This window comes from Trachemys scripta, chromosome 3, assembly GCF_013100865.1.
Source record: "Trachemys scripta elegans isolate TJP31775 chromosome 3, CAS_Tse_1.0, whole genome shotgun sequence".
Lineage (NCBI taxonomy): Eukaryota > Metazoa > Chordata > Testudines > Emydidae > Trachemys > Trachemys scripta.
Genome location: NC_048300.1, coordinates 188,158,295 through 188,170,754, shown reverse-complemented (window position 1 = coordinate 188,170,754; position 12,460 = coordinate 188,158,295). Strand labels below are relative to the sequence as shown.

Genomic DNA, 12,460 nt, shown 5'->3' with positions numbered 1-12,460 from the left:
TGGTAACTCCCAGGTTCTGCACTGTCCTCAGTTTATCTTTCAGTCATCCCAAGGGTCTTCAACAGTAACCTCTCCTGTGTTGTTCTCTGCATCCTACTCACAAGCCTAATGATCCCCCCCGTCTCCTACTGCTTTACATTCCCTGCCAGAAACCTCAGGCGAGCACACTGTATCTATTAGTCTTCTTCTAGCCAAGAAAGGTTAGATGCAATTCCCCTCAGAGCCTATCCACAGTGATGTTAAATTAATCTAAATGTCTGTCTCCAATAACCGATTAGCTGAATTGCTGAGGGTCTGTGTAATTTCTGGGGAAATTTTTAGTCAAATTAATTAAACCTTTGACTTTATTACATTTCTGTTCTTGCTTATTTTAGCTACAAGCAGAGCACAAATTCATGGCAACTGCTGACTGATGCAACCAGAATGCGCTGTATCTGCATAATTAGATGGTTATTCCTCTCTCTTTTCTAATCTCATGATATTTGTTAATTTTTTGAGCCACTCGGGAACTTTGACAAGGTGCTAAATAATTGGTAGAATTCAAAGACCTAGAACCACAGACATTTACACTGGAAAAGTCCTTTTGTCCATATCCCTGGTGAATATGGGATCGTTCCTTACATTGTATTCTTGAAAGTTTTGTCCCTTTTGGTCTGAAATTACTCAAGCTGTGGAGTTTTCACCACTTGCTTTGAGAGGCTGTTCCATGGTCTAGTAGACATCACTAACAGGAAATTTTTCCTCTTACTCATCTTAAATATACTTTTGCTTAGTTTCATGGCTATTACCCCTACACACTTGAGCCACCCTTAACGATGTCTCTTTCCTTGGTATTTACACATTTTAAATGCTTGGGGATGGCTATCGTATCAACCTGAATCATGGCTATGCATCAGTAACATGGACCCACATGAAAAATATGATCCTAAATTTCGAATATAAAATTAAATGAATGGCTAGAAAATGTTGGCAAACTGACCAAACCTTATATGAAAGTCACTGGTAGAAAGCAAAGACAGAATTCCAGCGAGTACCTGTAGGACAGGGGTCGGCATATCCCTGCAGCCCACCGCTTCCCGCAGCTCCCATTGGCTGGGAATGGCAAACCGTGGCCACTGGGAGCTGCGGCCGGGGCCGTGCCTGCGGACAGTCAATGTAAACAAAATGTCTCGCGGCCCACCAGCGGATTACCCTGATGGGCCACGTGCCGAAGGTTGCTGACCCCACTGTAGGACTTTAACGTAACCACATTTTGGATCTGATCCTACACTCATGGAAGTAAATGGCAAAACTTCCATGAACTCCAATGGGATCAGGGTCAGACCTTTTAAGACTGAATTATGAGAGTGCGCTACCTGCACTACGGCATGAACAGAGGGATCTTGGGTTCAAAATGGTGCCAATCCCAAATTAAGACATGATGTAATGATTAAGGGCAACAAAGCACAAGGATAGGAAGAGCCTGGATTACAGTAATGAGACGGCACATTTAAAAAAAATACTTATAATTATTTGCTTACTAATTGTGGGCATCATAAAAGAAATGAATCTTATGGGGGGATGTCCACAATTATCCACACATTCAATACTATTTTCAGAGTAAAGTATCGACTTCCTTACCACCCTTAAATTCGCTTTGTTGAACTGTGAATATAACGTCATAGTTTTCCATTCCATTTATGCAGCACTTTAGGACCTGAGGTACATTGCATTGTATAAATCCTTGCATGGGATCCAGTACAATATTCTGTTTCAGAGGCAGAGGCACAATCTCAACTGTTGTATTAGCAGAACTTGGCAAAGACTTCTGAGAGAATGTGCAAGTATAGATGCCTGAAAGCAATAAAACAAAACCAGGCCTCAGTTGAAAGCCACGGAATGCAGACTGTGATGAACTGGTAAAATTCCTGTATTACATTTTTATGAATATGGTGTATGTCTCTGTGTGGTTGTTTATGGAGGCTACTTGCTATGGAGATAGATCAAAAGGGATGGCTAAAGACAATGAGCAGGAAAGGTAAAACAACAACAGGAGCATCCCTGCAAGCACTCAAGCACAACAGCCAGGTTAGAAGATGCCTATTGGATTGTGCACTGCACAAAACACAGCTGGAGAAGGAGCTGGTGGTGCTCCCTTTATATGCAATACTTGGAGTACTCACGAAGGATGCAAAAGACAGATTCAAATCCCCACTCTGCCTGCTTTGGAGGAGGGACTTCGACCCACGTCTCTTACCTCTAGGCTGTGCATCCTAACCTCTGGGGTTGGGTTCTCTCCATCTCTCTTGTTGAAGCTGTTCCACTATGTATGAAATACTTAAATATTAATCACGCCGGAGAGACCATGAGACTGACTCTATAGCCTGCTGGTTAAGGCATCCACCAGGGAGATGCAAGTTCCAACCCCTGTTCTATTGACTTCAATGGGACCACTTGTGTGATGAAAGCTGTGCATGTGTTTAAGTGTCTTGCTGGATGGAGGCTTAGGTGACGTTCTGATTTTTCAAATGATTGGTAATGTCACCTACCTTGTCATTCTGACCGAAACACTGTGATGTGACGCCTTCACTTACCATTCCAGGCCTGAGTGGCAGACTTCACTGTGAGCACGGACCTGGTTTTGCTTGGGGATTCCAGGTTACAGCTGTATAGCCGAGAGTCTATCATTTTAGACTCGATTTCCCAGGTGACATTATCGCAATTGCTCACATCGCTGGTGCATGTTAGATTAAAACTGTGTCCCTCAGAAACTTGAGCTTTTGCGCTTGAAAATATTTTTACATTTGCTGAAAAATATAAGATAAATGACACATTATTGTTATTTGTCATTTGCATGTGGCACAATAGGTAGGCAGGGTGCCATGTGGAGAGAACGGAGACACAGCCCCTGCCCACGGCACTTACACTCAGCTATGTGCAATCAGATTCTATCAGCATTCGGCAAAGGCTCCTTACCTATTTGTAAATATGTCACGCTGATGGCTTTACTTCGGATGGCGCCATTCCCCGTACTCAGCTCACACGTGTACGTTATCTCACTATTAGGCTGGTTTGGGCACTGACACTGATTGGCTTGGAGAGTGTACTCAGTACAGTTTGGAGTGAAACTGGTGGTTCCTGTATTGAAATAAACAATCCCAGAGCTATCACTGCTGTCTGTGTATCTCGACCACAAGTAAAGCCTGTAGATACAGGACTTGTCTTAGCTATGCAAACCCTAGGTGTAGGCACAAGTTTTGACAGTGAGACATTTTAAACTCACCCATCCTGAAGTCCACACTCAGCCTTTACTAGGGCAAAACTCACAGCGGCCTAGGAAGGACTTCAGGATTGGGCCAAAGTACACTTTGCCAATTACCTAAGACACCCATTGGCCCAGTTCTACAATCCTTACTCCTGTTGAGCATCATATACTCCCATCAGTAGCTCCACTGAGTCCAATAGCACTGTTTGGGTGAGTGAGGACAAGTCACTGTGAGTAATGGTTTCAGATTCCGGCCTGAGAGAAGTATTTGGAGTCAGATAATCTCAGTATTGGCAGATTCAAGGCGTTTCTTACAGTAAGCAGTGGAAAGTACAAAGAGATACTGTAAATATTAAACTCATCTATTTATCTTAGGGGAAACTAACATTTTTAAGGGCTACCCTGTAACTGTATTTTGTGTGTCAAGAGAGGAGGGTTAGACATAATGGGGCAAATTTACCAAAACTGCCTATCTAAATCACACCCACAAAATCTGAGTGTGCATCTGTTATGCAAGCAGAACTCATGGTCGAAATCCTGACCCCACTGAAGTCAAAGGCAAAAGTCCCATTGGCTTCAGTGGACCAGGATTTCACCCTGTATGTCTGAGTAATCCCTGGATCCAAGTGCAATTCTTTGAGGGGGTCAACAGGCATGTGGACAAGGGGGATCCAGTGGATATAGTGTATTTAGATTTTCAGAAAGCCTTCGACAAGGTCCCTCACCAAAAGCTATTAAGCAAAGTAAGCTGTCATGAGATAAGAGGGAAGGTCCTCTCATGGATTGGTAACTGGTTAAAAGATAGGAAACAAAGGGTAGGAATAAATGGTCAGCTTTCAGATGGAGAAAGGTAAATAGTGGTGCATCTGCAGATGATACAAAACTACTCAAGATAGTTAAGTCCCAGGCAGACTGCAAAAAGCTACAAAACAATCTCTCAAAACTGGGTGACTGGGCAACAAAATGGAAGATGAAATTTAATGTTGATAAATGCAAAGTAATGGACACTGGAAAACATAATCCCAACTATACATATAAAATGATGGGGTCTAAATTAGCTGTTACCACTTAAGAAAGAGATCTTGGAGTCATTGTGGCTAGTTCTCTGAAAACATCCATTCAGTGTGCAGCGGCAGTCAAAAAAGCGAACAGAATGTTGGGAATCATTAAGAAAGGGATAGATAATAAGACAGAAAATATCATATTGCCTCTATAAAAAATCCATGGTACTCCCACATCTTGAATACTGCATGGAGATGTGGTCGCCCCATCTAAAAAAAAAAAAAAATAAATAAAATATTGGACTTGGAAAAGGTTCAGAAAAGGGCAACAAAAATGATTAGAGGTATGGAGCATCTGCCATATGAGGAGAGATTAATAAGACTGGGACTTTACAGCTTGGAAAAAAGACGACTAAGGGAGGTCTATAAAATCATGACTGGCGTGGAGAAAGTGAATAAGGAAGTGTTATTTACTCAGCGGCGTAGCTAGAGGAGGAGCAGAGGGAGCGGCTGCTCCCCCTGTGCACATTCCCCAAAAGTGGCGCCTTTTTAACTCACTCACAAAAAAACGTGCCACCCTCTGGGGCGTGGTCTTCAGTGGCGGGACCTTCACTCGCTCCGCGGGGCTTCGGCGGCATTTTGGTGGCGGGTCCTTCAGTGCTGCCAAAGACACCCAGAGCTAGTGAAGGGCCTGCTGCCAAAGACCCGGAGCGTCCCCCATCAGTAAAAGCGCCGCTGGGTGAGTAAAAGCGCTGCAGCAGGTGGCGCCTTTTTAACTCGCTCACAAATAAAGGTGCCACCACTGTGGCGCTTTTACTCACCCGGCGGCGCTTTTACTGATGGGGTGGCGCTCCGGGTCTTCGACGGAGGGACCTTCACTCGCTTCGGGTGTCTTCGGCAGCACTGAAGCACCTGCCGCCGAAATGCCGTCAAAGCCCCGCAGAGTGAGTGAAGGTCCCGCCGCCGAGGTGCTGCCGAAGACCCAGGTGAGTACAAGCACCACAGCGTGTGGTGCCTTTTATTCTGATCGCTCCCCCTGTTCCCGCCACCTGGCAATGCCACTGTATTTACTCCTTCTCATAACACAAGAACTAGGGGTCACCAAATGAAATTAACAGGCAGCAGGTTTAAAAAAAAAACAAAAGGAAGTATTTTTTCACACAATGGATAGTCCACCTGTGGAACTCCTTGCCAGAGGATGTTGTGAAGGCCAAGACTCTAACAGGGTTCAAAAAAAAGAACTAGATAAATTCATGGAGGATAGGTCCATCAATGGCTATTAGCCAGGATGGGCAGGGATGGTGTCCCTAGCCTCTGTTTGCCAGAAGCTGGAAATGGGTGATGGGATGGATCACTTGATGATTACCTGTTCTGTTCATTCCCTCTGGGGCACCTGGCATTGGCCACTGTCAGAAGACAGGATACTGGGCAAGATGGACCTTTGGTCTGACCCAGTATGGATGTTCTTATGTACCTTTGTGCATTTACAGTTACTCAGTTTGCAGTCATACTTCATATTGAAGTTCCATTTATATACAGTTAATAAAAGGCTAGTAAATGATTAATAGGTGTTTTAATAAATGGTTACTCCTTTGCTATAGGTTTTTATGGAGTCCAAAAGGGCAACTGGTTAAGACTTACACCATCTATAACACCATCTACTGATGTGCTTATAAAAGCTCTACCATGTTCTGCTGATGTCTGTAGCATGCTTATGCTATATATGTCTATGCATTATTTATAAATCCATTCAAAATGGAACTTTAATATCAAGCATGAATCATTTTGCACGGGACAGTTCACACTTGCATGTGGGGTTTTGGCCCCAATCTTTAGCTGTGCTGCAGCTGTTTTGTACCACACATTTCGCTTACCAAAGGTAAGTACATGGCCCATGGAAAGTACTCTCAGTATAAGGGTGACCCTGAAGTTGTGGACAACCAGTATAGGGACTTATACACCTCATACCCAGCTTGCTGTCAACAAAGCAGGAAAAGGGGGAGATGCACTTTCTGAAAGATGACTAGATATCAGCATGCTGTGCTGATCCTGGGATAGGTTTCCAGCCCTCTGTGGCAGTTATAGGGTGGCAGAAGTTAGAGCAGCCCTCACTTGGCTCTAACAGTGCATGGCAATGGCTACAGAAGCACTAAGGCAATGCTAGTGGGAACTTTATCTTGGCTTGGCTTGGCACAGCACCCACTGACTTGTGGTCTAAGCATTTGGGAAGTCCCCAAGGATCATAGAATATCGAGGTTGGAAGGGACCTCAGGAGGTCATCTAGTCCAACCTGCTGCTCAAAGCAGGACCAATCCCCAACCCCCCCCCCCCCCCGATCCCTAAATGGCCCCCTCAAGGATGGAGCTCACAACCCTGGGTTTAGCAGGCCAATGCTCAAACCACTGAGCTATCCCTCCCCCAAGGATCTAGCCCTTTTGAGTGTGAAACCACTGCATGTGCCTCTTTTTAGCTGCAAATTAGGAGGAGAGATTAGAAAAAACTGGCCTGTAGTATGTGAGACTGAATATTTTCTGTCTTACCCACAATATTAATTGCTTTATTTGGTCTCCAGTTAGTAGTAAAGAATTGTATATTTCCATCAATGCAGCAGCTCAGCGATACTTTGGTACCGTCACATATAACCTCAGTGTCTCCCGATTGCACAATGTTTATTGCAGCTACTGTTATATTGCGTGTTGCTTTAAATACCAATGTGGAGTTCACACTGCTGTTTACGAAAATGCAAGTATAAGGACCTGGAAAGGAAATACAATATTATTGCTGAGAACTCATTCTGCCTTAGTCCCCTAAAGCAATGAAAAATAAATTCAGCTAGTCACCCCCTAGCCCAGTAATAGCTTAATCCCTTTAACCCCTTTTTTGCTGGCCACTGGCACAAAACCTATCTGGTAATGATATGTGTCATGGTTCCACTGCTAGTGGTATTTGTCACAGGCCCATTGGAACAATGGCTCTTTAAGGAGAACAATGAAGTACTGCATGTGCCTCTTATACCATGTACCTAATACCAGTGCTCCCAAGCCTGTCCCTCTGCCTCTTTTCTCTATCACTGGCAATTTCACTCGTCGCTGTGTCCTTCAAGTGTGCTGCCGTGGCATCATATCTTACTCCTTTCTCTCCTTCCCCCCAATAAATAGTGCTGGATTTCCTCACCTGCTTCTCCAAAATCTACCTGCTCCCTACTATTCCCACTGCCAAGCCCTTTGTATCAGCCCAACACACCGCTTGCCTTGACCACTGACACCTCATCTTCTCTGAATTCCCACCAGCCAAACTACTGCTGCAAAAATCATCTACATTGCCTGTATCTCTAATCAGGTCCAGCCCCTCCCTTCTCTCAGATATAAAGTGCTGTATAATAATACTTGGCTCTTTTCATCTATAGTTCTCAAAGCACTTTGCAAAGGAAGTAAGTATCATCACCCCCCTTTTACAGATGATGTGAAGTAGCCTGACCAAGGTCACATAGTAGATCAGTGTCAGAGCTGGGAATAGAACTCATGGTTCTCAATTCCCAGTCCAGTCCATGTTACCTGACTCCTTAATACTAAGCTCTAATATATCACCTCTTTTCAAAGGGCCCTCCAAACATTAACAATTTAATTTGCTATGGAACTCTGTTACTTTTTATTATAATATAATAAATGCAGTATGCTGGCATCACCATTCAGAAGCGGATTCATTAAAGAAAGTCAGAGGAAGATGATGAGGGGAAAGGTGCATTTGCCCTTCTGTTTTAAATAAATAGAATAATTGCATTCTTCTTTGTTCCTTTGCCAATTACAAACAATACACTTGCATATACAGACACAATCGTACCGGTATCATCCTGTGTAACATTGGTAATTTTCAGAACTGACGTTGTAGATATTGAATGCCGGGTGCTATTCAAGATTACATGTCCAGAATGATACCAGATCCCGTTCCCTGTATTCAACGGTATCTCACACTTCATTATTACTGTATCCCCCTGGAAAATGTCCTCAGGGGACACAGAGAAGTGGGTTTGATCTGGAGAAGCAAAGAGAAACCTGTAGTATTATTTATTTATTTTATGACTTCAGCTGACATTTACCTGGCACCTCCCACCTCAAAGGAATCCTAAGCATTTCACAAATTATACACATTCAGTGTCACTGATATGCAGCCACCTCTGGGGTGCAGGGCATCAGCCCGAGATTCATGATAAAATGAGTGTTTGCAAGATAGCACCATGATCTGAATGGGGCCACTTGGATCAAGATGGAGCTTTGCATGCTGGGAGATGTAATTAGCAGGACACACTTTCCTATTAAAAATAACAGCTACAGTAAGCCCCAAAGTATTGTGATTGGTCCATGAGTCACATTTTAGCCAGCCCCACTGATGTGTAAAGATCACACTCTCTCCTGATTAAATTTCATACTATACGCTACTAAGCACAACTTACCGTCAGGCTGAAGCTGACAATAGGGTCCTTGAGAAGGCACCTGTGTGATACAGTCACAGATCTCCTCTTGTGTTGGGTTGGTACTAGGACAGATTGAGTTGGCACTACACATTGCAGCTGGCCATCTGTACCCACTTTCACAAAAACAATGGGTCTCATTATTACTGGTGAGACTGCATACTAGTATAAAATAGAAAGACTGTGTTAATGATGCGTTATTCATAATATTTTGCACAGCATGGTTCCCTTAAGTATATTTACCCTACTGGATGTGTATGCAAAAGTTTATACAATATGCTGTGCATCTTAGACGTTCACTAGCAAGATATAAGCCTGAGTATCTGATGCCCTGAGAATCCTGTTATATGAATCATGAGCAGCTAAATAAGAGGTGGTGATACTCTCATTAGGGACTAAGTTTGATTCATTACTCTAAGGGCTTGTCTATACTACCCACCGGATAGGCGGGCAGTGATCGATCCAGCGGGGGTCAACTTATTGTATCTAGTCTAGATGTGATAAGTCAACCACCGAGCACTCTGCCGTTGACTCTGATACTCCACCGGAGCGAGAGGCGCAGGCGGAGTCAATGGGAGAGCATCAGCTGTTGACTCACCCCGGTGAGTAGATCTAAGTATGTCGACTTATTCACGTAGCTGAAGTTGCGTAACTTAGATCAATCCCCCTCAGTGTAGACCAGGCCTAAGAGGTTTTTTTTAAATATACAGCATGGACTGAAAATTACCCTGTTCCAAACTCTTGGATCTGTTGCGTTTAGTCTTGTATCAGTGTGTGGAAATAGCCCTGCTGATCTATCAGATCAATGATAGTTTTATGGTCAGATATTTCACAAACTACCTGGGCTAAAAACAAACACCATATATCATCTAAACTGGTTTCAATAACGTTTTGTAGTGTTTGTTTCTAGTGAGATATTGAACCATAAAATGATACCATTCTGATCACTATCTTGAAAGCAAGGGCATTTCAAAGGGCACTATCAGAAAAATGCTGTAGACAGATATACTTCATATCATCTAAAATCTTAAGTCCTAGTTTTCAAACAGCATAAACCCATTTTCTTACTGTTTATGAGACTAAGTCAAAGTTAACTTTCAGAGACACAGCATAAAGTATTGACAAAATGTTTTGAATAAACTAGCTCATGGACAAGAAACACTTGGAAAGATGAACACACGTGTTTAGAACCAGTACACACAACCTTCCACTGCTCCTGGATCAGAGATTTAAAAAAAAAAATCAGGTCCTGAACTATTGTAAATACATGTGGTGTTTATATTTTGTTTCATATTTTAACTATTCAAAATACTATATAGCTGCAATTTTGTATAACAACAAGTGGGAAAATAAAGGTTCTTCAATTCTTTGCTCTTTAATAATGTCCTTTGGAATTACATCGGAAAGAAAATTAGCCCATGAAATATGTGTCCACATGCTAGGGACAAAGCATAGCCTCTTAGAGTGATTTACATTCCAAATGTCGTCAGAGGGAAGTAAACACTTTGAAAATCAGCACTGTACCTTCCTGAAACATAAAAGTAAATCAGACTGCTATTATTACTGGGGTATTAAAGCCATAGCAGAATGTTAGTGCAGGTTTCTCAGGCTCCCTCCCTTCCTCTGGCACAGAGAAGCATTCAGGCCTCTCCTAATGTCAGTGTTTTGTAAGAAGGAGAGGTGTGGAATGCAAATACCAGAAAGTGCTGTTATCTATGAATTTTTCTGTCTTGCTGGATCTTTTCCACTCAGTGGGTAACAGAGACAGCTCTGGATTTGTAACCCAGGCCTGCTTGGTGTGGCGCTCTGTCCCCCTCTAGTGGCACCTAGCTCAGTAGAGATTGATGAGTCTGCTACAGGCTTAGCTAAGAGCCATGTGGCTTTTAGTTCATGCAGTAGAGGCTCATATACCAAGCTTCAGAGGTCTCAGGTTCAGTCCTGCCTGCCGACAAGCAGGGTCTGTCGGCATTACGAGTTCATTGATCGCTATGTGAAAATGTGAAGGCAATCAAATTATGGACAAGCCATTGCATCGTGCAGAACATCAGAAGAGCGACCTACTCACCTGTAGTAACACTGAGGCTTGAAATGGTCATTGCTGCATCTGAGGTATTTACTATGACTGGAAAACTAAGATTCTTGAAATAATCTTTGATGGCTTCCAAGAGAAAAGGATCTGTATAACTGATCTCAATGTCAATCTTGTATTCCATAGGGGAAAGGCCAAATGTAGCTACTGAAAAGAAAAAGGATGGATGTGTTAGGGTGTATTATAATAACTGAAGACTTCTAGACTAGCGTCTGTGCTATCTATAGCTATTTAACAAGAGCTAATGAGAGGTTTTACTGAGGCAAATAACTGTAATATTGGCCCTTCTTACTCAGCAGCTCTTCCATGTGCCTGTCCTATCTGCCTGCGCTGCTGACAGAGGGTCAAATCGTTGCTTCTGAGTGGGGAATCAAAGGAGGTGAGAGTAACAGGAAACCCACTGCAGTGGTTTGAAATCTGTCAGAGTGAAGGGAGTTAAAGCTGTCTCTCATTTCTTCTCCGCTTTGACCCAACAATCGTATCCATCCCAAGTGAATATCCATTGGCCCAGATCTGTTAAGGGGTTCATTCTTTCTCTCAAACCATTTACTTGACTTATATAGTTGTGTAAGCAGGGTCTGTATGAGCACTCCCCCGACAGCTAGTGACACACTGGGGGAAAAGACTTCAAGAGCAGACTGCATTTGCATAGACACGCCTAGGTGCACAGCACGATGGTTCTGCTTTGCCAAAATGATCAATTTTGGCTGGTTTGGGGTTACAAATCACTCTAGTATCATATCACTCATGGTATTGGACGCCATCAGGTGTTCAAGGGACATCTACTTAGAACACATCACCGGACATCAGCAATACCAGGAGAGAGGAGCTGCAGTGCTACTGAGAAGTGACGTTGGGAAAGTAACTGAAATACTTCTCTGATGCATTGTATTTACTGAGGGACAACCTATCCTAAATTCTCAGTTACTGAGGGACAATCTACACGCACTGCTAGATTTGCTTTCCATAAGCTACTCTTAGTATAACCTTTTATGGATGATGTACCCGAATATTTGGATGCTAATATCTAAACTGTATCGTTAAATTTATTGACCTAAATTTGGGATATTGCAGATTATGTACTATATGTAGTTTATGACTTTTAAACCAAACCTTGCACTTTTTGACAATTTAAGCATTATATCCAGATGTACAGACTCTTTTCCCGTAATCTGTGTATTTGATCATTTTAACATTAGCTTTAATAAAAAAAAATTAAATTGGAATGCAGGGCTAATGAAATGTTGTTATCCTTATTATATAAGTAAAGGGCTGCAGAACTGTACTTAGCATGCGCTGACAGAGGGAGTCTCCCTAAACTGAACTGAACTGTCTAAGCAGGTGGGTTAGGGGTGCCAAATCCCAGTGACAAAATGAGAGCAGATAGGGACAGGTGATTCTATCTGGTTGGGCAATGGCTGCCTAAGGAGGTCTAGACACCAATGGACCTGCCTCTCTTCAATATTTAATGACAGAGCTGATTAGGCTTAGTGGAGAGTCCTTCTTCCTGGGTGTTATTCCCAGACCTGATGTCACGTCTGAGCCGGAAGCTAAGCCTGACATTCTGAGTGGGGACACTGAAAGTCAACATAGAGACTGCAGTGGCTGTGAGGCTCCCCTCTATCTGCTGCAATCTCTAAGAGCTGGGTTAAGTGATG

At 43.0% G+C, this 12,460-nt stretch overlaps 1 protein-coding gene across 6 annotated transcripts in view; it reads right to left on the bottom strand.

Moving 5' to 3' along the window:
* Window positions 1-12,460, bottom strand: part of ADGRF5 (adhesion G protein-coupled receptor F5) — an 87,581-nt gene that overhangs the window by 23,129 nt on the left and 51,992 nt on the right. For 5 of the 6 annotated variants that reach the window (XM_034766630.1, XM_034766627.1, XM_034766628.1 and 2 more), the window contains 7 exons: window positions 10,779-10,949; window positions 8,696-8,875; window positions 8,086-8,277; window positions 6,786-7,001; window positions 2,956-3,117; window positions 2,574-2,786; window positions 1,621-1,833 (listed from right to left, as the gene is read on the bottom strand). In XM_034766630.1, coding sequence (XP_034622521.1) covers window positions 1,621-1,833; window positions 2,574-2,786; window positions 2,956-3,117; window positions 6,786-7,001; window positions 8,086-8,277; window positions 8,696-8,875; window positions 10,779-10,949 — 1,347 coding nt within the window. The remainder of the gene's footprint in view (window positions 1-1,620; window positions 1,834-2,573; window positions 2,787-2,955; window positions 3,118-6,785; window positions 7,002-8,085; window positions 8,278-8,695; window positions 8,876-10,778; window positions 10,950-12,460) is intronic. The other variant, XM_034766631.1, reaches the window with a different exon arrangement.